This window comes from Cervus canadensis, chromosome 2 (genome assembly GCF_019320065.1).
Source record: "Cervus canadensis isolate Bull #8, Minnesota chromosome 2, ASM1932006v1, whole genome shotgun sequence".
In the NCBI taxonomy this organism is placed as follows: Eukaryota; Metazoa; Chordata; class Mammalia; order Artiodactyla; family Cervidae; genus Cervus; species Cervus canadensis.
Window position 1 is genome coordinate 32,058,530 of NC_057387.1, and position 26,544 is coordinate 32,085,073.

At 56.1% G+C, this 26,544-nt stretch overlaps 1 protein-coding gene across 3 annotated transcripts; it reads right to left on the reverse strand.

The window, feature by feature from the left end:
• Nucleotides 1–3,533: 3,533 nt before the first annotated feature.
• Nucleotides 3,534–25,808, reverse strand: KCNC4 (potassium voltage-gated channel subfamily C member 4). Of its 3 annotated transcripts, none has more exons than XM_043460379.1 (4): nt 25,140–25,808; nt 12,658–13,594; nt 10,452–10,655; nt 3,534–4,651 (listed from the first exon to the last, which is right to left on the reverse strand). In XM_043460379.1, the coding sequence occupies exons 1-4, from the start codon at nt 25,806–25,808 to the stop codon at nt 4,590–4,592; spliced, it is 1,872 nt and encodes a 623-aa protein (XP_043316314.1). In that variant the 3' UTR covers nt 3,534–4,589. The 3 variants fall into 3 exon arrangements, with proteins under 3 accessions (XP_043316314.1, XP_043316315.1, XP_043316313.1); XM_043460380.1 differs by having other exon boundaries at nt 3,534–4,713; XM_043460378.1 differs by having other exon boundaries at nt 3,534–8,099.
• Nucleotides 25,809–26,544: the final 736 nt, after the last annotated feature.

The following is a 26,544-nucleotide window of genomic DNA, read 5'->3' on the forward strand; positions in this document are numbered from 1 at the left end:
TGGATGGGGTCATTTAGGGAAGAGTGTTTGGAGGGAGAAACGAAGGGAACCCGCTAACCCAGCCACCGCCTCTCCCCACACCAGGTATTGCTGATTTAGGAAGCAGGGACCCTAACTCAGCAAAAAGCAGAGCCCTGCAGTTCCAGGAGACTCCTAGGGAATAGCCATAGAAGCAGGCAAATCTGGTGGGAGGGGGCCCCACAGAGCTGTAGGGAAAGGAGAGGCTGCCAGCACTAACAGCAGAAGGTCCCTCTGACCTGGAGCCACAGCCACACTCCTGGCTCCCTCTCAGCCCTTGATGCTGTGGTCAAGTCCAACCGAGGTCTCCCAGGAGACAGCAGGTCTCGGAGTCCCTGGCAGCTATTGCTGGCCTCTGACACAATACAGGCTGTTGGGGCATGGGTGTGCTTATCAAGCCCTGGGTGACTGAGCCCGCTCGTGCGCCATCTGTTGTGTGGGTACCAGGGTGGGCTCACACAAGGGCCTGGAGCTGGGAGGTGAAGGCGGGTGCTCTCGGTGGTGATGCTGTCAGGGCCCTGGGAGGCTGCAAGGGGTGGACGCTGGGTACATGTCGTCAACCCAAGCCCAGGGTATCCACAGAGTCACTCTGGACTGGATGCACCCCAAATATCGCTCTCTGCCCCACCTTGTGCCTGTGACTGGCTGGGCGGAGGCTGACAGAAAGTCTAGCAGGGAATTCCACCCTAGAGTTGAGGACTTTGAGGAAAATCATGCTAGGGAAGGAGCTTATCTGAGTCCTGGTCAGAAGACCAGGTTCTGGACCTGCCTCCATGACTGATACCTGGGTGGTTCCATGTACGTCAGAACATCTTAGAACTAGAAGGGGTCTTCTAGTTCCACCTTCCAGGCTGAGCAGAAATTCCTCCCATGAACCCCCAGCCCATGATCATTCAGAATCTCTCTAAACTTCCAGGATGGGGATTTCACTCCCCATAGGACAACCCATTCCGTCAGGAGTTTGTTAGAAAGCCTTTCTTTATCCAAAGGCTGGAAGGCCCCAACACCAGAGGTTAACAGCGTCACCTCCAGGGAGGACAGTGGGATTGAGAGAGGGAGACAGGGCTTCCCTGTTGATTTGGTTTGGGATGCTTTGCGCACTGTTTGTTAAACTTGTGATGGCAAGAGAGGCAAGGAAAAAGACAGGTTTTTCTTGATTGAAAGCCATTCTGCCTTCCTAACATTTCTACCTACTAATCCTAGGTCTTCTCTCTGAGATCAGAGAATAATCTAAACCCATTTCCCCTCTGATGCCCTTCAAATACCTGAACTTGATCTCCATCAAGTTTCCACCGAGACTTCTTCAGGCTGAGCTCCAGACCAGTCTCCATCCCAGTACCCCCAGAAAATAAAACTCACTGGGTTGCAGAAAGAAGGAACCAATCACTCCTTGAGTTGGGAGTTAGCTCATGCTGATTCATTAGTGAGGCCTGAGATTTTCTTCTCCGTTTTCTGTGTGAGTGTGTGTGTGTGTGCGTGCACGCGCGGGGCAGGGGGCAGAGGGCATGATCACATCACTTCCTTCCTCCAGTCTTGGTTTTCTTACCATTAAAGGGGAAAACAATACCTTTGCTATGAGAATCAATACAGATGAAGGAAATGAAAAACATTAAAAAGCACAAATCTATACTCTGGGTGTGATGACCCAGAAGCCCCATTCTATTTAGATAGCAGCTAAGTGTAGGGCTCATAGAGCCAGATGGCTTGGGTTCAAATCCCAGCTTTACTGCTTATTGGATGTGTGACCTTGGGGAAATGACCTGACGTTACTGTGCTGCAGTTTTCTCCTCTGAAACAAGGGACGAGGATAACATGAAGCTCAGAATGGGTCTTTAGGAGCATTAGCTATATTGCCTAGCACTTTAAAAAGGTTAACTGTTGGGTATTACCACCCCAACTCTATTCCTTCATAGAGAGATAGGGGTTCACAGAAATGAGGCAAATTCATGGCACTTATTTGAAAGGTGAGGTCATTAAACCAAAGCAGTCATTGGAGTGAGTTGCTCCCTGACCCCAATATTTGTAAACCATGCTTTGTGCTAGGCACTGTGCTAAGGGTGTCTCAGGCCCTGCCTCATTGGAGGGGTCTGAGGGTGTTGCTGGGGGCTCCAAAGGCATCTCCTTGGGTCCCCTCAGGCTCTGTTGGCATTGGGTACCCTTGGGCTGCTTGCTGGATTCTCAGCCCCTGACCATGAAATGGTTCCACACTGATAGACAAAAAAAACCCCCAAACAAACCAAACAACAACAAAAAACCAAACACCATTTTGGATGTGGGTCCAGATGCGTAATATCATTATGGAAACAGCAGCGCCTCCCAGCCCATTATCTCCCAGCCAAGCTTCTCTGAGGCGAGCCTGGCTGCAAATGGCTTTCTCCTGTCTGGGAGGTGGCGGGGGCGGGGGGGGGGGTACAGCCCCTACTTGCCCTCCACTGCTGGAGGAGAGATTTTATCTTTAATTAACAACTGGCTGCCTGCCATTGCCTCACCTCTGCTGGCCCAGGCTCCCAGCCTGACTCTCTGCTTCAGGAACAGGCTTCCCTTTGCTTCTCCCCTCCCCTCCCCTCACCCTGCTCCCTGGTGAGCTCTTGTCCTTTCCTGGACAGATGACCCTGGGTCAGGCGTTCACATTCACTGACTCTGAGATGCATGCTATCATTATACCCATTCTACAGGCAGGGAAACTGAGGTTCAGTGAATTGCCCCAAGTTACCCAGCTGGGAAGTGGCAGCTGAACTGAGGTCCCCCATCTGCCCACTGGCTCGAGTAAGGACAGCAAACACGGGCGCAGCTACATAATTCAGAGCCCTGTGCAAAACAAAAACACTGGGCCCTTCTTCAGTAATCATCAGTAACTTCCAGAGGGCGACAGCTGAGCATTAGTTGGTTGTGGGCCTTCTGAGCGACTCAGGGGGCACAGCCCTGAAGCCAAGCCCCTGTGTGACGGTAGGAGGGTCTAGGGTAGGGATGACATCTGAGCATCCCCCACCACCCCCACCTCCTGTCTGGGCCCAGGACTGTTCACTTCCCAGCCCTCAGCGATCCCAGTGTGGCCCCAGGTCCCTGTCAGCCTCAGTTCATCAGCCATCCAGTCATTATAACAACGCCGGCATCCCCTGGGCCTCGGCCCACACAGAATTGGTGCAATTTCAGGGGAGAGAGGAAGCCCCCTGCAAAACGAGGAATACAGTGGAACCGCTGAAATGAACAAGTCTCTTCTTCCACGTTATGGTTGGGGGTGGGGGTGGGGCTAGGGGGATGGTGGCAGCAGTAGAGATCCCTGCCCAGGAGCCTAGATCCCAGGTCCGTCCTCTTGGTGTGACCTTGGCCAGAATCACTCTTCATCTCAAGCATTCGTGTCTGGTTCTAAATGCAGGAGTTGGGCTCCACTGGTGATTCCTGGTGGGGGTGGGGTTAGGAGTATGCATTTCTTAAATGCTGGGGGGGCGCAGCCAGGGAGAGCCCCACAGACATAGAAAGGAAAGGCGGAGGCAGTCACACAGCGGGCACAGCAGAATGCTCCAGATGTCTTTATTGGGGCTTGAGCACGGCATGACAGTCACAGGCATGCGGACAGGGCGGTAGGGCCCAGCCTAGGCATGCCTCAGACGCACGAGGGGACAGCTTTAGAAAAGGACGACCAACATCAGGGAGGGGCAGGGCGGGCTGGGAGTGGGGAGGGAGGGCTGAGGCAGGGGCAGAGGCCAAGGTCGAAGGGGGGCACCTGGCCTCGGCTATTGCACGCATCCTCTGGCCACCAGCCGGGAAGTACAGTATTGCAACTGGTCTCCGCTCGCCCGCGGCTTCCCCTTCTCAGACCCCTGAGCCAGATGGGCAGACAGACCCCTTCCCTGCCCGTCTGCCCAGCAGCATCTTTGGAAAACAAATGGACGAAGGAGACAGAACAAAAAACCAGAAATAAAAACAGACAAAACACCCCCTCAGTCAAGGACGCAGGGAAGGTGGAGGAGGAGTGGAGGAAGCTGCAGAGGAGCCCTGGGAAGTCCCCCAACAACTGGGGCGTGGGGTGGGAGGTAGAGCCCCAATCTGGGGTGGGGTGAGGCCAGTGGAGCAGTGACCCCAGGGGGCAATCTGGCCTTCCACCAGCCTCTGGCCCACAGGGGAAATGCTCCCAAGAGGGAGAGTCTAGCCTGGGACCACCCAGCTGGACTGGCAGTTCCCAGGTGTATTTTTCCTGGGATATTCCACACACACATTCAGCAGAAACAAAGAATCAGTGAAGGGAAAGGGGGTAGGGCGGGGCAAGGATTTGGGGAGACACAGCCTAACGAAGAAGACAGACCACCAACAGCACGGGCACTACACACAATAGTACAGTATGTATGAATATAGATACTATATGTGCATATATAGCTCTTCAATGTACAACAGAACAAGAACAGCAGACCCGACGGCTCTGGGCCCGAGGGTCACATGGGAGGTTTTCCATCAGTCCTGTGCAATCAAGGATATGAGTCTTTCCCAGCGAAAGATTCTTGCCTGGGTTCCAGAGTTGCCCTAAGCCTCTGGCTTTCTGTCTGTCTGCCTGTCTCTCTCACGTTGGTGCCGCTTTAAGAGAGGGTGAGGACTTCGGCCTGGGCATAGTTGGACGAGAGGGCGTCTTGGCAGGTCTCTGTGTTTAAAGAGCACAGGTGTGAGACACTGGGACGCACGCTTTCGGCTCAACATTGCCTTCTTGAGAGGTAAGGAGTTCAGCAAAAGAAAGGGAGAAACGAAGAATGAGATATTAGAAGGAAGGCAGCTGCTGACCCACACGCTGTGGGCTGAGGAGTAGGCCAGAGATGCAAGGCATGGGGCCTGGAGTTAAGAAACAGAAAGAGCAGGGATAGGAAGGGAAGGGCGAGCCCTTCATCATCCTGCCAACCCAGCACTGGGCCTCAGTGACCCGTAGGTGATGTCACAGCTCAGCCCCACGCCTGTCGGATAATGAGCTCCAGGAACCAGGAGCCCTCGGGTCCCCAAAGCTGCAGAGCGGTGGGGAGAGGGACCACAGCTCTGCAGCCTGGCATGGAGGCAGCAAGGGAAGTTCCTGCCGGGGCTCTCAGCCCACAGGCCATCGCCTGCCCAGCCTGTGCTCCCCCCAACACAGTTCCATCTGCTGTCACCACCTGGGTCTAGTCCACTGTCCCAGGGGCTGGCGAGGAAGGCTCCTGAGTGGGCTGCCATGTCAGGCCCAGCCCCCTTCCTCAGTCTGGCAGGAAGAGAGTCCCAGCAGCTGCAGGGTGAGTGCTGAAGAGGAAGCTCAAGGAGGACGGATGTGCCCATCTCAGGAGAGGAGGCAGGAAACCCAGCGGCTCAGTTAGCCCTTCCAGACATCTCCTTCTCAGCCTGGGGCGGCAGGGGCCTGGGCCTTCCCTTCCCCTGCCTTCCTAGCTGGGGCACAGGTAGGGCAGGCAGGAGGCTGCAGTGGGGGCAGGGACTTCGGGAGGTGAGAGTCTCTGGCCAGGGCAGATGAGGCCCGGCCCTGAGGAAGCTCTACGAAAAGGAAGCCAGGGCTGTTGCACAGCCTCTCCTCTGACTCCCATGCACCCCCCGCTCTGGCTCCAGCTCACAGCTTCTCCTCTCAGAAGCCCTGAAGGCTGAAGACCGGTCTCCACAGTTGTCAGCAGCAACTGGTACAAACAGGAAGAAAGGTAGCAACTCCTGCCTGGGCTGCTTCCCCTGCTCTGTGGGGAGGGGCTGGGCCCCAGCTGAAGGTGAAGACAGAAGCCAAAGTAACGGGTACAAGCCCAAATCCAGAGGCAAGGGAAAGTAAACTGTGCTCTCAGATTGTGGGCGGAAGACAGAGCTTTCTCCTAAAAAGGGGAGGCCCAGGGCCTAGGCAAGCCTGAGGCCTGTGAAGGGGGCCACCTTCCCAGATAGGGCCTAGAGGACTGTGGGGCCCTGTAAACTCACTCTGTCCTTTCCCAGGACCCTGAGGAGGAACTGGGGCCAGCAGCCTCCTCAGTGATCCTGTTGGCTCAATCCTGTGTCAGCCCCACAGAAGCCAGGGAGCCAGGAGGGGTGTGTGGGAGCCCACCCAGCCCCCCCAAGGCACAAGGGGCCCCAGGCTGGCACTCCTGCATCATGTCGCCCAGGGACATCTGTGCCCACCATGGGGGTGCCATGAGCATGCCCGTTCCTGTGGGAGGGAAGAGGGAAGGAGGCGGTGGGTGCCGTGGAAACTTGGGCTCCTGACAACTTGAGGGCTGCCACAGAAATAGCCGCCTCAGTTCCCTGAACCAGAAAGGCAAGTGAGAGGAGGAAATAGCTATAGTGCCCATGCTACACCGGTCACCTCACTCACAGTGTGCATGTTGGAGTCAGGACCCCAGCACCGCTGGGGAGCCCAGCGGGGGCAGGAGCTAAACCATCCTTCTGGAAGAGAAGCTGGGCTCTCAGACTGGACTGAAAGGGGAGAAGGTGCCCTGCTCTCTGTCCTGCTCCCCAGGGCTTGCCTGTCTGTGTCCCCTTCTGAGGGGCAGTGGCATGAATGGTCCTGTATCTTCTCAGCTCTTCTTCTCTTCCTCCTGAGAACAAACAGGACGCCAGCCCCACAGACCACAGCAGGGCGGGGAGAGCCCAGGACCCACCTTGAAGAGAATTTCCTGTGTCTGCCCAAGGCTGAAGAAGGCACTGACTGAAATGGGAATGTTTCTAGAATATGCTCTTCTTCATTGTCCCCTGCAATCCCATGAAATGGTCTGACCTTTCTGCCCAGTTCACCTTCTGGGGCGGCTTCCAGAGTCCCCAGCCTCCTGCCGAGTCCCCGAATGCTGTCTGGCGGTATCTATCTCTGCCCGTTCTGGAAGGAGCAGACATGGACCTTACTTAGTCATTCCCTCCACAAAGTTGCATAATCTGGCTCTAAAAATTGCCAGGCGCCCAGCTCTGCTGTCAGGTCTAATTCCCATCAGGTGAAATAGGAAATGCCTTGGCGGAGGTGTTCCGAGTTCCTGGGCTGAGGCAGTCCCGGCTGGTGCGCTGGGGCCTGCCCTGGGGAGGGGCCCCCTGTGGCAGGCCCTGGCGTGGCCGCGTGCCCCCGCGGGAGGCAGCGGGTGGGGGCAGGATGGCTCCGCTCCCTGCACTTCCCCTCAGCTGCCCCTGCCCAGGGTGCATCCCTGCTCACTCCGTGACTCACAGACCTGTTGTGCTCCTGGGCTCGTTAAGTAAATGAATACACTTAATTATAGAAATTAGATGAGTCTCCGGTTCTGGCAGCGATATAGAGCGCAGAGGCTGGGTGGGAGCGGCAGGTGACTCAGAGGCAGGGCTGGGAGCTGGAGGGAGCAGGAGAGGAAGGAGAACTGGAGAGGAAGCAGGAGAAGCGGCGTGGCTAGTGATGCCGCAGCTCGGGAGGGTGGGGCACAGATGGGAGGCTGGCTCCAAGGCTGGGCTCCACCCAAGAGGGGGACATCCCCGCATCTGGGCCGCCTGTACTGGGGCCCCGACTTGGGAACCCCTGCCTGTGCCCCACGCCCCAGGGGACAGCCTTAATCCTGGTTGCTTTGGGTGTGGGATGGACAGACAGACAGACAGAGATGTTCAACTGCAGGCTATTCAGTTACTGGTTGAAGGCCCTGAGGAATGGGGGTGCATTTGCTGTGATTTAGGTGGGAGCCTGAGGGGGAGTCAGGGCCCAGAGACACAGTTACACAGTCCTAGGGGTGACGGCACCTTCAGCAGAGAATGGGAGTGAGTGGGGTAGGAGGCCCTCAAGTAATCTCCCCTCGCTCTCAGGCTCCAGGGCTGAAGCTTTTAGGGAGCTGGGTGCTGTGGACAGGAGGCTCAGGGGCCTCAATTCTCCTGTATCCTGTTTGACTCCCCAAGACCCAGGAGGGATGAGGCTGGAGGCACGTGTGTGCCTGTTTGTGTGCGGGTGCCCAGGGTCGGGGAGAGCTGAGGGTGCAGCTACGAGGCCGAGTGTCCAGGGGGTGGGCTGGTGAGCGGGTGGAAGGGGTGGGCGAGCAGGGGCTTTCTCGGAGGGTAGGGTGAGCTGTATCGCGATGCCAGTGGAGACAGCCCCAGACTGGTTCCAGCCGCTCCCGCTATGTTGTTTAGGCTCCGGGACTTTCCACAGCCTTGGTGAAGAAAAGGCACATGGGTCAGGGGGGCGCAGCTCCTCGCCTGAGACGCTCCATGGGATCCGTGTTCCGGGGACCCAGCAGGGCAGGCAGCCCCAGGGCTGGCTGCAGAGGTGTGGTTCAGCTGGGAAAGGTTTCCTGCCTCTCTCTGGTCTCCAGATGGAACCCAGGGCCCCATCCTCAGCTGCCCTTTGCTTTGTCATCATCCCCAGGTAAGTTTCCCTCCAGTTGTACAAAGACCCTGCAGCCCTCAGAACCCTCCTTTCTCAACCCTAAGAAGCCCTAATGATCACACACCGCTTTCCTCCCAGGGAGTTCACACTCTGTCACATAGGTACCTACAAGGTCTCACTGGTGTCTGTGCTGGTGGCTGGAGGAGGTCTGGGCCCACTCCCTCCTGGACCTGATTGTAGCCCAAGCGCAGAGAAGTACGGCGTGGTCCGGCATGGGTAAAGTTGCCGAATGCACACTGGGAGTTTGGCGATGCTAATTGCCACGCATCCTTAGCAGGGCCTGTTTCCCAGCAACCCACCTGTTCCCTCTCGAAGGTCACTCTAATTGGCTGAGCTACATGCTTGTTGCCAAGAGGCAGTGTGGAGGCATCTTGAAAATAGAGCAGCCAGGCCCCACAAGCACCCAGAGAGATACGGGGTGGGACACAGGCTCCCCCGCCCCACACATGCTCACACGCGGTCTTCTCCTCAGATGGGACCTGCTGCCCAGGACCTCAGGGCCTCTCCTCTGACTTGCACCCTCACAGCTTCTTCCTCCACACCGCTACTTCCACTGAGTCTTTCACCACACTGGATGAAAACAGGGGTGCTCAGGATTTGGTTCTGCTTGCTCAAGTCCTCCACGGGGGGTGGGGTCCCTGCCACCCCACTTTCTATGCTAACCACTTAGCATTCGCCGGACAGAGCAAGGCTCCAGGTCTGAACTAGGGCACAGGAGAAGCCTCAGTGTGCTTGGGGTGGGAGGTGGGGCAGGAGGGACAGGCACACCCAGAGCCCAAGGATTGGGCTACACAGAGGCCAAGGGTGACCAGAGGAGCACAGGGGAGTGTGGAAGTAGTATGAGCACCATCCATTTAAAGCTCTAAATTTAGCTGGGCCATATCCAGGTTCCAGATTGCTGCTCCTGCTTCTGCCACCCAGCAGGGCACATGTCCAGCAAAACTGGACACATAGCTCTCAGGGCTTGGTTAGGGTCAGGGTGCTCTGGGGACAGTGGTGATGAGCACGCCAGGGAAAGGGCCTGGAAAGGTATCCCTGTACATTTCCTGGGCTGGGCAGGCCAAGGGACATCCTTGTGGGGACAGAGACATCACAGGCTATTCCTATAGCAGTTACTGTCCCTGCCTCACTTGACCTTGTTTTAGTTTGGGATTTGGGGATGGTGGGAAGTAGCTGGGGGAAAGGGGTTGGACTGAAAGAAGACTAGTTAAGAAGCAACCTGCATACCCAGCTGTTTTGGGGTGAGAATTGGGGGTTTATCTTGAAACTAGGCACGCTTTTAAGAGAGGTTAGATGACAAGGACAGGGCAGAAAAGACAAAAAAGTGATGGGGACTGGGCAGAAGGAACACTGGGGCTTGACAGCCCTGGTCCTCAGCCATCATGGTGCTCCACCATCCCTAATCATTTCAGTCCCACTTGGTCAGGCCAGGAATCCCCGAGCTCCACTGTGGATGGAATTTCAGCTTTCCCTTGAACTCTCTAAATCCTTCAGAACATACCCCCTCTCCCTGCCAACTCCCAGCCCCTGGTCACCTTCTGGCTCTACCTGGAAGGGACAGTCACATCCCAGGGGCTTGCACAGCTGGGCTGCAGGACCCCCAGTTGTAGGACGGAGGAGGTAGGGCCTGTGCCAGGCTCTCTGAAGACCTCACACCAGAACCCCATTCTCACCCTGACTCCTGAGACTCCTGGGAGTCTCCTGGGACTACTTAGGAAACCTGAGCTGTGTTTAAAGGAGGCCTAGGTGAAGGCTAGCAATGACACTGTGGAGTCAGACCTAAAGGTCACAGCAGGAACCAGAGGAAGGGAAGGTGATCAAATGGAAGGAGTGGGCAGGAGCCCTGATCTGTGGTCCCTTCACCCTCCAGCACTTTTCTTTCTGGAGGGCACCTGGCGGGTAGAGGGGCTCTGTGTACCTTCTGGGGATGTCTCGGGCCTTTCTAATCCATGGACTAGAACATCGGGGGACCCACCCTAAAAGCGAGGGTGCGTCCAAGGCAGAGGAGATGGTGGCCACAGCCTCGGAGGAGGAGGGGACCTTAAGCTCCATGGGGGACACTGGGGAGACTCAGCTCCAGGGGGGCTCCCCCCCTGCCCGGCCTGGGGAGCCATACCTTTGCGGACACTACCATCGGCGCAGGCATAGTCCCCAGCGCTGAGCAGGAAGCAGGCAGCTGCCTTCTTGTTTCTGTCTCGGGTGCCGGAGCGGCGCAGGGCCCTGCGCTCCTCAGGGGTGGGGGCGGAGGCCAGGGGCTGGGTGAGGCCGGCTCCCTCCTCGTCCGACAGCACCGCATTGGCATCGCCATTCTGCTTGGAATCTAAAGGGGCAGACAGAAAGGAGGCTGCAGGAGGGCTGATCCCTGGCCTAGAGCATCACTTACCCAACCCACAGGGAGAGTGGTGCCAGAACCAGGGAGTGGGCCTGCTCCTGGGGGGCAAAGAGTGGGATGCTGACTTTCCTCTCAGCCTTGGCTGGAGATGGAGCCACAGATACCCCAAAACAGAGACTCCCCAAGTTGACCCTGTGAGATCAGCTCAAGGCAGGCAGTGGAGTCTGCTGCCTCCTTGGGTCTGGCTCAGGCTGACACTTGGATAAGAATGCATTCCCTGGGAGAGTGTCTGGCTTGATGGAGTTAAACTTACAGAGTGGCTTCCACATCTGTCTTCCTGGGCCACCTGAAGACACTTACTCTTAGTCACCAGGTATCCAAGCCAGAGTCGACGCCTGAAGGCTTCAGAGCCCTTTGTCTCAGGGGCTCAGCTGTGTCGGGGGAAAGACCACCACCACCCCCCCCCCCCCCCCCCCCCCGCCTCGGGGAAGAGGCTCCAATTCTGCTCCCACTGCTGTATGCTCTTAGTCTTGACCCCTGCTCCACCAGACAGGCAACAGCACAGGCAAAGCTGAGTCCCTGGGTCTGGAGAAGGGGGGGGGGGGGTGGCCAGTTGGCTTGAGGGCAAGGACCAGGAATGCCCTTACTATGACCAAGCAGTTAGGGTCAGGCTAAGGCACAGCTCATGGTGCCACAGGTGAAGTGTGCATGGCAGAAGCCTAGGGACTTGTACATTGTGATGTTAACTTACCCTCTGAGCCCTGAACAGACCTCAGGGTAGAAATGAAATTCCCTGGGGTACGGGCTAGGAGATTTTTGTTCAGGAATCTGGGAAGAAGGTACCATTTTGGTGGGGGAAAGAAGGGGAGCCTAAAGGGTTCCATCAAGGTCTTTGAAAGACCCACGCTCTTGAATGACCCTGGCATGTTGGACGGGCCCCCACCAACAGGCCACAGGTGAATATCCTGAGTCAGGCACCTCCCCACAAGGACAAGTCCCACTCTACCCCCAGAACCATGCCCGGAGGGAGCTGGTGTCTTATGAGCAGCTCCCCAGTGGCCTGGCCTCCAATGGCCCCCTCATACTAGGAATCTCATACCTCTCTCAGGAGCCCACCCCATACCTAACAATTGGGTTCCCACTCTCCCAACTTAACTCTGAGCTGCTGTGGATGAAGCCAATTTCCTTTCACCTCTTGACTCAGGTAGAAGCAAGCTTTCCTGAGCTGGCCTTTCCCATCCTTGGATAGCATGATTCAGACCCTCAGGTCTGCTTATTCCACCTTGCAGCTAGCAGTTTTTTCCCCCTTTCCTTTCCCCTCTCCCAACATTGTCTGGGCTGCTCCCTCTTGGTTCCCTTGCATCCAAGTTAAACCCCAAGCCCAGGACTCAATCTAGCTTGTGCCAAGCAGAAGGCAGCCTCCCACAGCCATTACGTTACCACATTTATTAGGCCAAGAGACACCAGACTCGAACGTTTGGAAAGAAATGATTCATGTGTTGATGCTCCTCAGAAGAAGAGCTGCCCTCCTCTCCAGTTAATAATGACAGTGCCTGATATTTGTAAAGTGGGTTTAACTTCTCAAAGTACTTTCAGATCCGTCATTCATTTGGGGCTTGTCCAAGTCTTGGAAGTAAGATATTGATAGCATTTCTGTCTTACAGGTGAGGGGTTTATACCCAGAGAGGGTGAATGACTGGCCTGGGGGCACACGGCACACTGGCCAAGACAGGATTAGAAACCCAGGCTTCTCATTCACAGCCCCATGCCCTGCCCATAACAACCTAAATTGCGTGGCATACTCATTCTACAGAGCCTGATGTTCAGGAAGCTATCAGAAAATAGAGATTCAACCTCAATACTGTGCCTTCCTAAAGGCATGCCTTATATTTAGGGAAGCCAGTGCAACAAGAGCACAATCCCAAACTCCAATGCCTGAGCTTCACTTGGGAGCTCCCCTGGCCACTAGGGGAGAAGTGGCTTTCCTCACCTGCCCGTTTCCTCTCAACCACACCCTCTTCTGGGGCAGGGGGGCTGGCATCACTGTAGGTGCTGTCCCTGGGTGAGGTCTCCTGTGACTTGCAATAAATGGGCGACTCCAGCTGGGGTGGCCGAGGTACATGCTTCTTCCGTTTCTTGGGCAGCTTCTGCTTGGCCATGGCCAGAGAGTAGTACATGCCGAAGTTGTTGACAATGACAGGCACGGGCATGGCAATGGTGAGCACGCCGGCCAGAGCACACAGCGCCCCCACCAGCATGCCGGACCACGTCTTGGGGTACATGTCCCCGTAGCCCAGTGTTGTCATGGTGACGACGGCCCACCAGAAGCCGATGGGGATGTTCTTGAAGTCGGTGTGGTCATTGCCCCGTGGGTCAGAGGGCCTGGCGCCGATGCGCTCCGCGTAGTAGATCATGGTGGCGAAGATAAGCACGCCCAGGGCCAGGAAGATGATGAGCAGCAGGAACTCGTTGGTGCTGGCGCGCAGGGTGTGGCCCAGCACGCGCAGCCCCACAAAGTGGCGCGTGAGCTTGAAGATGCGTAGGATGCGCACGAAGCGCACCACACGCAAGAAGCCCAGCACGTCGCGGGCCGCCTTGGACGACAGGCCACTCAGTCCCACCTCCAGGTAGAAGGGCAGGATGGCCACGAAGTCGATGATGTTGAGCAGGTTCTTGACGAAGTCCAGCGTGTCCGGGCAGCACACGATGCGCACCAGGAATTCCAGCGTGAACCACAGCACACACACGCCCTCGATGTAGGTCAGGATGGGCTCCGTCTCCACCTCCCGCCGGAAGCGCACGCTGGTAGTATTCCCCACCCGGTGAATCTCCGTCACGTTGCGGTCGATGTTGAAAGCCTCGTGGGTCTCCAGGCAGAAGGTGGTGATGGACACCAGGATGAAGAAGAGAGAGGCGAAGGCCACCACCTATGGGCGGGGAGGAGAGTGAGGCAGCTGTGTCAGGAATGGATGCGCCCAGCGGGGACAGGGCCCTCTGCCTGTGGAGGGAGGGGCCGTGGGTCACCAGGCAGTCTGTCAGGTGGTGAGAGGTGGGATCAAGGTGCAAGGTAGGGGGCTGGAATTCCCTCCCCAGGGGGTCTTCATCCGTGTGCTGTGAGTTGCTCAGTCCTGTCCACTCTGCGACCCCATGGACTATAGCCTGCCAGGCTCCTCTGTCCATGAAATTCACCAGGCAAGAATAGTGGAGTGGGTAGCCATTCCCTTCTCCAGATCTTCCCAAGCCAGGGATTGAACCCGGGTCTCCTGCATTGCAGGCAGATTCTTTACTGTCTGGGCCACCAGGGGAGCCCTTTATCCATGTACCTGCTAAGGCAGTACTTCCCGGTCCTTGTCAGGTGCACGGAAGTTAGAGGCTGCTCTTGGCTGGAAAGAACTGAACAGAGAACTACAGCTGCCCCATCCTGCCTACTGCCTGCCTACTGCCTACCTCTGCCCACCTCTAGCCCTGTCGTGCTCTGAGCTTCTCAAACTGGAATGGCTATATAAGTCATCTGGGAACCTTTTTAAAATGCCACTCTGATTCAGGAGGTCTGGGGCAGGGCCTGGGCTTCTGCATTTCTAACAGGCTCTCAGGTGAGGCTGCTTGTCCACAGACCACACCTCAAGTAACTAGACTTTAAGGCAGTGGTCCTCAAAGTGAGGGCCTGGATCAGGAGCATCAGCATCAATTGGGAACCAGTTAGAAATGCCAAGTCTCAGGCCCCACTCAAACCTACTGAATGACAAATGCCAGGGGGAGGATCTAATAATGTTTCAACAATCCTTCCCAGTAATTCTGATACATACCAAGTTAAGAGAGCCACTGCATTAAGGAGTACCTAGAGGCAAGGGGCTGGCCTTCTACCTATTAAGCTCTGGCTGTGACCCACATCTTCAAGCCCCTTCCTAGCCCCTCTGGCCAGCCTCTCACCCTAGGATGTCCCAGCTGACTGCCCAGACGGTGAGAAGCATTTGAAGGAAGACAGCCTGCTGCAGGGCAGGAGACAGGGTAGTCTGTGCAGAATATCGACTCTGTCCCTTCTCAAGAGGCTTCCCTGGTGGCTCAGCAGTAAAGAATCCGCCTGCAATGCGGGAGCCACAGGAGATGCAGGTTCGATCCCTGAATTGGGAAAGTCCCCTGGAGGAGAGCATGGCAACCCACTCCAGTATTCTTGCCTGGAGAATCCCATGGACAGAGGAGTCTGGCGGGCTATGGTCCATAGGGTTGCAAAGAGTTGGACACGACTGAGCACACACGCCCTTCTGAAGAACTGACATTTCCTGAGACACTGAGCACCAATAAAAAATAAACTGCACCCATTGGGATCAGAGTGTGGCAACAGCCAATCGAGACAGCTGCCGAGATCGTAGCTAGAATGATGACAGCGGCACTCGGCAGAGGAACGTCTGGGTTTAAGTGTCCAGTCATTATGAATGGAGATGAAATGCATGTGTAATAACACCAATTACGGAGCCTTCATTTGTTATTCATGTGGTACCATTCACCACTGTCAGGGTACTGGTTGCTGGGGTCCACGCCCCCTGCTGTAGCCTGTCCTGCTAGGAGGGTGGAGATGGGTTTGCTCCCTGAACAGAGGGCTGGGCTTAAATAAGATACATGAGGGAGGACTGTGCCCCATGACCACTTGGCAACCCCCAATGTCCACCCCGCTCCGATTGCCACCTGGCCATGGCATTGCCCCCTATCTAATGATGCCCCCCGGAGATGCTTTCCTCCCTGAGAGTCTGCACCGAAAGACAGACAGACTGCACCACAGACAGGGTGGGTGGACACACCTGTTCTTAGTACCACAAAACACCAAGGGAGAATATAGAGGGAATGGCGCTCTCCAGGTGGCGTTAGTGGTAAAGAATCCTCCTGCCAATGCAGAAAATGTAAGAGACACGGGTTGGATCCTGGGGTCGGGAAGATCCCCTGAAGTAGGAAATGACAACCCGCTGCAGGATTCTTGCCTGGAAAATTCCACAGAGGAGCCTGGCGGTCTACAGTCCATGGAGTCACAACAAGTTGGACACAACTGAGCATGCATAAGCTCATGAGCTGGCAAAATGAAGCAAGAAATAGTGCCTGCAAGGATTTCTGAAACAGAAGTGAGTCTGAGAAGGGAACTTTGGGGACGAACATTCATTAGTTCTCTATACTGTGCCTGGCACACTTGGGCATTCTGTGTTATCACCTTCAGCCTTCCCTATGAGGTAGGCCCCATTATCCCACTTTCCAAAGGAGGAGCTGAGGATCAGAGAGGTTATATACTTGTCTAAGGTCACACAGCCTTAAAGGGATGGAAACCAGATTTGAACTCAGCACCATTTACTCTCTTTTCACACCTTCTGGGCTGGGTCAATTCATAAACCCAGGAAAGTCATATCTGAATTATCAATACTTCTCCCAGCCAGCTCTCTGATGACTGGTATTTCACCCTTAGGAACATGTACCTTTGACTTGGGACACTCACCACACACTAAACTAAAACTTATTTACACTTGAGCATGGACAGGTTGATCAGATACAGTAAGTTAGGAGAAGCAGAGTAGCAGACCACAGACATGCTTTCCCACTTGACAACTCTATCTGTAGCTTCTTCTGCCTGCTTCTCCCCATGAAGGTGAATTTCAAGTTCCCTTTCTGGTTTCATTTTTTTTCCCGTGAGGAATGGGCTGTCAAGACAATATGGCTGACACGTTGCTACTGCTGCTGCTGCTAAGTCGCTTCAGTCCTGTCTGACTCTGTGCGACCCCATAGATGGCAGCCCACCAGGCTCCCCCATCCCTGGGATTCTCCAGGCAAGAACACTGCAGTGGGTTGCCATTTCCTTCTCCAACGGCTGGCTGACATGGGCATTAGGCAAATAGCTCCAGCCCATGGGTTTTCCATGGCCGTCCAGAGATGTGCTGGTGGAGGCACATGTCCAGTAGCCATGGTGATACCAGGAACCCCAAGTCCTGGCACTGCCCTCCCAAGCAGAGGAAGCTGGGGTCAGCATATCCCAGCTCTGCCAGGAAGCCTGGGAAGCAGAAGCTTGCACTCTCAGAAGGAAATGTTAGCCAGGAGAGTTGGCCCACCTGGGAGCCCAACATGAAGTTAATTAGCGATCTGGATAAACGAAAGCTGCCAAGGGGTGGAGCAGAGGGTGCAGGGAGCCGGGGGGAGGGGAAGAAGGGTGCTGTGGTGCCGGGACCCTCTCTCACCTGCAGAGCCAAGGTGCCTTCCTCAACTCCGCCCCATGGGCTCCTTCTGTGGCAGGCCCAGCGGGTGCCAGCCACCCCTGAATTCCTGCACTGTTCACTCGTTATTTAAAAAAACACTGAACTATCCCATCTACTGACTTCCACCCCTCCCTGCTCCTCTCTCAGAGTGAGGACAGAGAAAGGGGAACCACATGCGTCCATCTCTTAGGGCCAACAGAGGCACGAGACAGGGAAAAGGACTTGTTGCGGATTACACTGAGGCTGGGTCCCGACACAGATCTTTTCTCTTGGCCCCTTTGACCAAAGGTGGGACAATCCTCCTTGATGAAACCTACACGGGGCCTCAGTCTCCCGTGTGGCGCCTCTAGGCTGGTCCCAGAAAGCACTCACTCCCAGAGGAGACAGGCAGAGCTGAGGTCAAGCCCTGATGGACACAGTGGCCTGTGCTGTAGCAGGCTGCCCCATTTTGGGTCCCAGGGTTACAGGTTCCCCTTCAGGGCCCAAATTATCCCTCTCTCCCCTACATTATTCCCCAAGCCTAATTATGTTGTAAGTGGTGGCCCTACTTTCACCCAGCCTTTTCCCTTTGGTGGCAAGGATACTGCTGTCTTTCTCACAACTCTTTTTTTGGTCTGTGATTTTTTGTTTTTCTTGCTCGCACTGCACAGCATGTGGCATCTTAGTTCCCGGACCAGGGATCAAACCCACTCCCCCAGCATTGGAAGCACAGAGTCTTCACCACTGGACCACCAGGGAAGTTCCATTCCCACAACTCTTGATTGGGACGTTAGAGGGACCAGGGAGGAGGCAGCTGCACTACCCAACTTAGAGGTCAAGGCCTCACACTTGAGCCTCCTATCCAGTCCCTCCACCCCCACCCTGGGCCGTCCTGCCAGCTGGCAGGGCTCCTCAGAGCCCTGCCCATCGGCTCCTGCCCCACACAGGGCTGTGTGGCCTCAGGGAGCTGAGACTGAGGGCAAAAAAGAGCTAAGGCAGTGTCAGACTGCCTGGGTGCCTCATCCCGCCACTTTCAGGCAGCCAGGGCAGTGGGGCACTCTGTGCCTGCTTCCTCGCTACCCAATGGGACAGTTCTAGTGTCCCTAGTGGTGGTACCGCAGGACTGGGTGAGCTTCGACACAGCAAGCGCCTGGCACGCAGTGAGTCCTCAGTAAATGGTAATGGAGCTGAGACGGGCAGGGGAACCCTCTGTGAATACCCCCTTGCAGCTTCTGAGGACAAGCTGGATCTGGAAGCCAACCTGTCACAAAGTCTTTGCTTTTCAGAAGTGAGATTTAGAAGGTCACTGAACTCAATGTCCTTTCTGCTGTTTTATAGATGACGAATCTTTGGAGGCCTGGGGAGAAGCGACTTGCTTGGTTCCCATGGCCAAAGTTGTCCCTTCTTTCCATTGCCTGGGGACAGAGGGCATGGATTTTGCTGGAAGTTAAATCTGTTCAGGTGGAAAGCCGCCCATGTGAACTGGTCTGGCCAGCAGCAGCCCCTCTCCTGGCAGGTGGGAGGATGCAGGAGGTTCAATCTGCCCTGGACAGGAGGGTCCTAGCCTCTGTGAAGGAGCACCCTGCTCTTTCAAGCTTCCTGCTCTCCTGGGCCCCTCGCACTGGCCGGCTGTATCCTGTTGGGGACCTATCTGTCCCCCAACACCCAACTGTTTCAGCTGGTGGGCCACCCCTGTGACCAGTGTCCTTCACCGAGCTCATTCCACAACTGTCCTTGGCAATATAGGGCACACACTATGCAAAGTCACACACTTTTGGGTGCAAGCTGGCTCTGCAGTTACAGCCCAGGAGCCTTGGGCAAGCTTCTTGATCTCTCTAAGCCTTAGGATCTTTGTTCATAAAATGAAAAATTGAGTACCTACTATGTGTCAGACACTAAACACCTTGCCCCTCAGACTGTCAACAAATAAACAAGTAAAATATAGTATGTCAGACGGTATCAGTGTTAGGGAGAAAAATAAAGAGAAAGGAGGTTAAGAAGTGAGAGGGTGGGGGAGCTATTTCAGATAGGCTGGTCAGGCAAGGCCTCAGTGCCAAGGTGACATGGAAGCAGAGATCTGAAGAAGTGAGGGCGTGAGTTAGGTGAAGACCCAGCAGAACTCCAGAGGCAGCAGGAACAGGCAGTGCAAAGGCCCTGAGGCTACAGCATACTGAAGGGCTAAGAGAAGTACCTCTGTAATAGGGCTGTTTCGAGGATTAAAAGAAATGGTATTTGTAAAACTTAGCACAGAGCCTAGAGTGGCTCAGAAATCTGGCACAGGCTGGGTCGGGGGGGTGGGGAGGAGGTGACAGACACCAGTCATTGGGAACTGACTACAATCAGCAGGAGCAGGGGAGGGGAGCCCAAGGAGGAAGGGCCAAGGAGACAGATGGACAGATAAACATAAGAAGACTCATGCCCAAAAACCTATATTAAGGATGAAGTGTAGGAGAAGAGAATTTGAGAACACAGCCAAAGACACTTGCAGAGGAAGATCTGAGGGGATGGGTGTGGAGCTGAGCCTTCTGGGGAAGCAAGATCCGAGTGCCCAGGCAGCCCTGGAAAGGCTGTGGGCAGCCCTGGGGGCTGAGAGGCAGGAACAGAGAGGGAGTCTGCCAGGCAAGGCATCTTTGAGGTGCCCCTGGGCTCCTGGGTAAGGGCCTGTACTGCGATGCCCAGGCCCCAGCCAAAGGACCCCTGCTCCTCTCCCTTCATAGGCTGCCCTGGGCCCTCCTGTCCTGAGCCAGGACCCTCTGGTTCCAGTGTCAGAACCAGCTTCTACCATGCCCACCCTCTGCCAAGTCAGCACTTGGGGGCACTCAGGGCCACTGAGCTGCCCAGAGCTGGTGAGTCCTAGCACCAGAAGGAATTCAGTCCAGCCCAGATCACTGGCCAAGAACTTATTTAGACAATTGCGACTCCAGGCTCTTGCCCATCCACCAGAACACCCCTGCCCCTTAAGACTTTCTGTCCCATGCTGTCCTATCTCTGCTCTGGCTGGTCTCCTGGCCAGGAAATTCCCTTCTTCCCTAACTCTGCATGCTTAAGCACTACCCACATTGAATATTTATTTATATATTTATTTATAACCTGCTTCCTTCTAAAAATTATTTAAGGGAGCTAAGTCATTATCACGCAGGGCCTACCCAGTTTAACTTCTATTAATACTTCCTCGTTGAAGCTTCCCTGCATACCAACCCCCCTCCAAAAGCGATATATCCCACACGGTGGTGGGATGTGTGGCTTCTCCCCTCACCTCCTATTGAACTTCATCTTTTAAGACTACTGTGGCCCCTCTCATGATATATGTGTATTATCTTTACCATTTCCTGTCACTCATTTTTCTCTGGCTGACACCCACTCCACCTGACCTGGCTCTCTTCAGGAATAGAGACCACCTCTAACTCGTCTTTATAAAAGCCACCCTGGTATCTGACATGTAGTACGTGCTCAATAAATGTTTTCTGGATGACTGAAGCCAAGGTGACTGACTGCCTGCTCCCTCTCCTGGTCCTAAGGAGCCTGTCATGAGGAGAGGTGACAAAGGGGCACCCAGGAATCCCTCCTGGTACCCGGGCTCTTAGACCCTGTGGCTCTCCAAGGTGGGTCAAGCCTGCTGCCTGATGGGGACCCCTGCCAGGGGCGGGTAACCTCACCCAGCTGGAGGAATACCCCAGCAGGGAGCTGGGTCAGGTTGAGGCAGGCTGACTGCCCAGGAGCAAAGGTGGCGTGCGTACCCTGGTGCCAACATCCCAGGCCAACACTGACCATGGGCAGAGGTGAGGGGCCTGGGGGCACCTGGTTCCTACGGCCCTGCTGCCTGACTCTGTTCATGCCTGCTCCTCCCCCAACTCTCCAAAATAGCCCAAGTTTATTTTATCCCTTCCCCCACCTTACACCCCACCCCAAACGGTGACAAACAGAAACACCTCATCATCCAGAGACAAGATGTTCAGAGACAAATGTTGGTCTGTTCAGAACAAGAGAGGAAAACAAAAAACAAGCCCAGAAGGAGCCTGGGAGGCTGCCTAAGGGCAGAGACAGGGGTGAGGGTAGGAGGCAGCCCCTGGCCTGGGAAGGAGGCAGAGGGGCTGCCCTGGGGCATGCTGGCACTGCCCTCCCAAGGGCGCTATGGAAGTCAGGGCACCCAGCCTCCTACTCAGGTTCCTAGCCCTTTCTCACCCAGAGGGCATGGGGACCTCAAGCCCTGGCCTCACTCAGAAGCCTGTCATGCCCACCGAGTGGCTGGTACCAGGCAACATCCAGGCAGGAGAAGCCAGGGCCTTCAGAAAAGGTGAGCAGGAATCAAACTCTGCATTTCCTTCCTAGAAGGCCTTGGTTTCATTCCTCTGCCCAGGCCATGGAAAACCTGGTCTCCTCTCTCAACCAAGCCTTCTTTCTTTTTGTCCTGTAAAAGCCCCACAGTGAGGGAAAAAAAGAGCAAGCAAGCTCGGGTGTGAGCAACTCTAGGGAGCAAGGAGATGGGGTCTTTAATTCAGAGGGAGAAGTGAAGGAAGGGATGGGAGGATAGCAGAGGGCCTCTTAAAGTCAGATGTCCTCTCCTAGCAGAGCTCCAGGAAGTGGGAGAGGCAGGGGACAAGCACACATGGGGATGCCCAAGATCTGGGCTTAGATCCTAGTTCTACCACCAGCTATGTGACCTTCAACAAGCCCCCCTGGTCTCCGTTCCCTTCTCTGTAAGCTAAGGTTAATACTCCCTGCCTCACGTGGGTCAGGTATCAGAAAAAGGCCCAGGTGCCAGCATAGTGGATGCCTAGGCGATGTGAAACCCCAGCTCCGGCTGCAGTGGGATCCCATGGGGTCACCTCCTCTACTCAGAAGGGAAACATCATGAGAAAACTCAATCTAGGTACTGATTTACCCAGAGGAGGACTATCATCCTTAAGACAGCCAATAACTGGACTTAAGCCAGATCAGCCCTGGGGACCTCTGGGAACAGGGATATGGGAGGTGAGCAGCCCAGGGTCCCATCCATCAGGCCTCGTGTCAGCCGTCAGAAAAGGAGGAAGGCCGATTCTAGCACTCTGGATGCTGCCCAAACCCCGACTGGTCCCCTACAGTCTGGGAAGCCACCCTCACCGTTGCTGAGCCCTCACTCTGCCTAAAACGCAGGCTGTGGGCAGACGGGGCCAAGACAAGCCCGCCCCTTGCACTTGCTCCCAGGTCAGGCCATGGGAACAGAACCACAGCAGCAGTCACCCATGGGCCCAGACGCAGGGAAGGGAGTGGGGCGAGCCCAAAGGGGAATGGCTCTGTGGGCCAGGCCAGTAGCTAGGCAACAGCCTCCCATAATCATCTCAGTTCATTTTCCGTTTGTATCTGTTTTGCTTGTCATAACGCGCTACTCAAATGACGAGCTGCTGTGTGCGGAGAGATGCCCGGGGTCAGTGGGAGGCTCCTCTACCCTTACTGGCCCTGGAAGCCCCTGTCCAGGGACCAGGGAGGCAGCAGGAAGAGGCCTGAGGGAGGGAAGGTATGCACACAGACCCAGGGGACGACACTGCGGAGGGGCGTGTTACTGGCCTGGGGTAAATAGAGCTCGGAGAACACAGCCCCAGAAACCCTGTACCTCAGGCCTGGAAGCGTAACTGAGTCAGTGTCCCTTCTGACGTCCCCATCTGCCCCTGGGTTTTCTGATGTCATCCACAGCAGGTACAGAACCTTGGAAAACCTCCCAGACCAGAGTAAGAAATGAGCCACCTCAAAAGCATAACAAGAGCATGTGATCATCTGAGGAGCAAGGGAGCCCTGACTTTGAGTCCCAGCCCACCGCTCTTGAGCTGTGTGACCCTAGAGAAGTTGTCTGCCCTCTCACAGCCTCAGTCTATTAAATAAGGATAATATTAACACTCTGCTGGTAGTTTACTGGGAGGATTAATGCAAAGTACTTGCATGGAGTGCTCAATAAATGGCAGTTGCTATCAGTTAATTTTTTAAACTTTTGTACTCTCACTTGTGTGTCCCAGGAACAGCTGAAGGCTTGCCTTGGCTTGTGTTCCTCTGTAGGAAACGAGCCCCTTCTGGCCTGAGCTCCTTACAGCTGTGCACATCAGTGTTAACAACCAGAAGGCAGGCGGCGTGGGGTGGTTTGCTGGTTCTATTATTTATTAGTTAAGTGTCTGTGATAAGACACTTAACACCTCTGAATCCTGGTTTCTTTGTTAAGTGGGAAGAACTTCCCCAGCCCAGCCCCGAAACTTCCAACCTCAAATGGACTGCCCTGGCTGCTGTGATTCTATTGATATATCAAAAGGGCCAAGTATTAATATCTTGGGCTCATGGAGGACTTCTAGAGGATAACCAGGCTCTGAGCTTACTCACAGAGCCCAAGCTGGGCCACTCGGCAGTGAATTAAGGACAAAATAAATGCATTGATGGTACAGCCCCTTGGAACCCAAGGGAGAGGAAAGTGAGTAGGTAAAAAGTCTTCAGAGACCCCAGAATGTTCAGAAATAGGGCCCCTGAGCATCTCATCTCATTCCTGCTTCCCTGGCATGCTCTCTTTCCCCAACCCCGAGTTAAATCAGCCTCCTCCTCCTCCTCTACTGCCAACTTTGAAAGAACCTAAAGGATCTGCACTTGTCTCTGCCCCCTCCCACCCCTCTCACCATGCCCACAGCTGAGAGCGGACACCAGCAGGGCTAGAGCACTATGAGAAGCCCGTGGGATTCACAGTCTGCCAGGGCCTCACTGAGCCCTCACCTTCTGAGCTGGTCTCAGGGCTGCAGGGCAAGAAACAGAGGTGGCACCCTAGCTTTGCTCTCAGTCTTGAAACCGGTCCCTGACTTCCAGTGGTTGCCCGAGGACGTATGCCTCAGCCGCTGACCTCTCTGCTCCTCTCTCCTCTTACACACAGGCGATGCAGGTGCCCTGGTAGAGCATTTATGCCAGCCTGGCCCCTCCCTGCAGCCCCATTTCCCAATCTCCTGCTCTCCCCTGAGGATGGGGGAAGTGGAACTTTTCCTTCCATGACTGGGTTGAGGCCCAGCACCAGAGGTGCTGAGGAAGGCGGCAGAGCTCTGAGACTCATTAATGTGACAACTTGGGATGCCAGAGGTAACTACCAGCTTCCGACGCAGGAGAGTCCCCACACCCAGATCCAATGCATCACGCTGGTCTTCAGTCTCCCAGACAGACCCCAGCCAGGCTTGAGATCAGACACTAACCACCAGGGTTCTCTTTTTCAGAGAATCTAAAGCCATCCTTCAGTTTTTTTTTTTTATTTTATTTAAGATGCTTAAGCCTACCTCTACATCACCCCCTTCCACCTAAAAGGATTAGGGAAAAGTGGATTGACTTGAGGAGGGGGTGGTGGGAAGGGACTAGATCTTGCCTAAATCAACCTACACTTCCTCTTGCCCTCTCCCCCCGCCCCCCCCCATCCATCCCCGTCACCTATTTCAAGTAGTAACCTGAACCAGGGCTTTCTGGGAAGCCAATTTGTGCTGCAGCAGGAAGAAAGCAGCAGCAACAAATCTGGGATCATCACCAGGCAGCCTGTGGCTGGCCACTGGCTGTAGAAGCTGAAGGGCCCAGAACCTTAGGCTCTTCCTGTCTGACTCTCCCCTCATCCCAGCAGAGGCCAGGACAACTCTGGTGTCCAGAAAGCCTCAGGGGCATAGCTTGGGGCAGGCATCTTGACTTATCTTGCTCTTCTTGCTTGCTTCTTTCTGGGAAAAAGAAGGACTCTCCCAAACCTGGTGTTCTGGTCCCAGTTCTGCCTATTATGGCTACAGAGCTGAAGCCCGAGGCCCCTTCTCTAGAACTCAGAGTTCTTAGCACGCTGAGCTGCTGGGAGGGTTTCTATGAGATGGGACACAAGGAAGCAGCAAACCCCACGACCTGCCAGATCAGCCACTTACACCCTAGTTTCCCTCCCATCGCCCCAAATCCTGCCTGACCCCAGCTCAAGGCTTCATTCCAGCTCTCCAGGACTCTGTTCTTCAGAGGAATTGGGGTTAGATGTAGAGAGGCCGCCTGAGCAGGAAGGAGGGGGTGGAAAAGCAAGAGCGCAGCTAGGGTTTCCTACTCGCTGTGAGGGGGGATGCCTTAAAGCAGGAGCTGGATTAGGTCCAAGTAGTAAGTCAGGTGGGTGCACTCTCCTGAAGCGTGCAGGGGGCGGGGTGTGGGGTAAGGGGGTATGATTTCCACGGGGGCCCCATGTAAAGTAAGGGAATTTGGGAGGGCGGTGGTGGTCAAGTCAGTCAGTCTCGGTCGAGAGGAGACCCAGGCTCCTGCCACTCACCCTGGCCGCCCGGGAGGAGTAGGGATCCTCGAAGAGCGCCCACATGCGGGGCTGCCAGCCGCGGCAGCTCCCGGGCCCCGCGCCAGGGCCCGCGCCTCCTTCGTGGGGCCCCAGGCGCTGCAGGGCCAGCTCCCGCTCGTCGTCGCCGGCCTCGTCGCCGGGGCCCGCGCCCCCACCGCCTCCGTCCGGGCTCTCGAAGATGTCGAGCGCCTCCTCGGCGTCGCGGTGCTGCCGGTAGGTCATCCAGCAGCAGGGCTCCACGTCGGTCTCGTCGATACCCCAGAAGGTGAGCTCCTCCTCGAAGAGGGGGCCGCACACGTCGGCGGGGCAGTGCAGCTTGCCCGTGCGGTAGTAGTTGAGCACGTAAGCAAAGACGCCCGGGTGCCGGTCGAAGAAGAACTCGCAGCCCCCGCCGCCGCTGCTGCCTGCACCACCGCCATCGGACTCGGGCCGGCCCCCGCCGTCGGGATCCGCCAGCCAGGCGAGGCGGGTGCCCGGTAGGGTGCGCAGGGTGCTGCGGTAGGTCTCATGTCGCGTGCCGCCCACGTTGATGATGATCTTCTCCGACGCCTCGCCCTTGGCCATCTCCTCCTTCAGACATGTTTTGGACGGAGGCTTGTTCCCCGACTTGCGCCCGCGGTAGGAGGAGACACACACCGAGCTGATCATAAGAAGCGCTGCGGGGCTTCGGCTTGGGGCGGCCGCTGCCCTCCAAACACCCTTCCCGAGGAGGCAGCGTCAGACGGGGGAGGGGGAGGAGACCAGGAGGAGGCAGGAGGCGGCGGCGGCCCCCTCTGCGGCGTGGCCCTGCCCCTGCCTTCCCCCCGGGGCACCGAGCGAGAGGAGTTGGATTTCTCGGGTGCACAGGTGGTTGGGGTTTGGGCTGGCAGCGCCGGGGAGGGAGTCAGGAGGGGAAAAGGAGAGCCGAGGACCCAAGCGAGGCGCCCGGGGAAGCAGGGCAAGCACACACACGTTCCCCCCGCTAGGACCCGAGGCACCCAGATGCTAGGGGCCCGGGACACGCCCCTCCTCCACCTCCCCAAAGACGGGGAAGTGCACTGTCCAGGCGCACTGCGAGGGTCCGGGCGGTGCGCGCGCTCACACTCACACGGGCCACTCTCCTGCTCCCAGTCCGCGCCGAGCCCCGGAGCAGCCGGCTTCCCCGCCGCAGCGGCGGCGGCAGCGCAGCAGCAACAAGTCCTGGGAGCGGCTGCCGGGGCCGGGCCGGCGCTCTCACGGTAGCCGGAGCTCCGCGGGCCCGGGCTGCGTGCGGTCAACAAGAGGCGGCGGCGGCGGCATGTGGCCTCTTCCCCCCATTCATAAATCCAGCGCAGGGCACGGATGGCGGGCGGGGCGGAACGCGGCTTTCAGACAGGCGGGTGCTGCGCAGGGCGAGGCGGCAGAA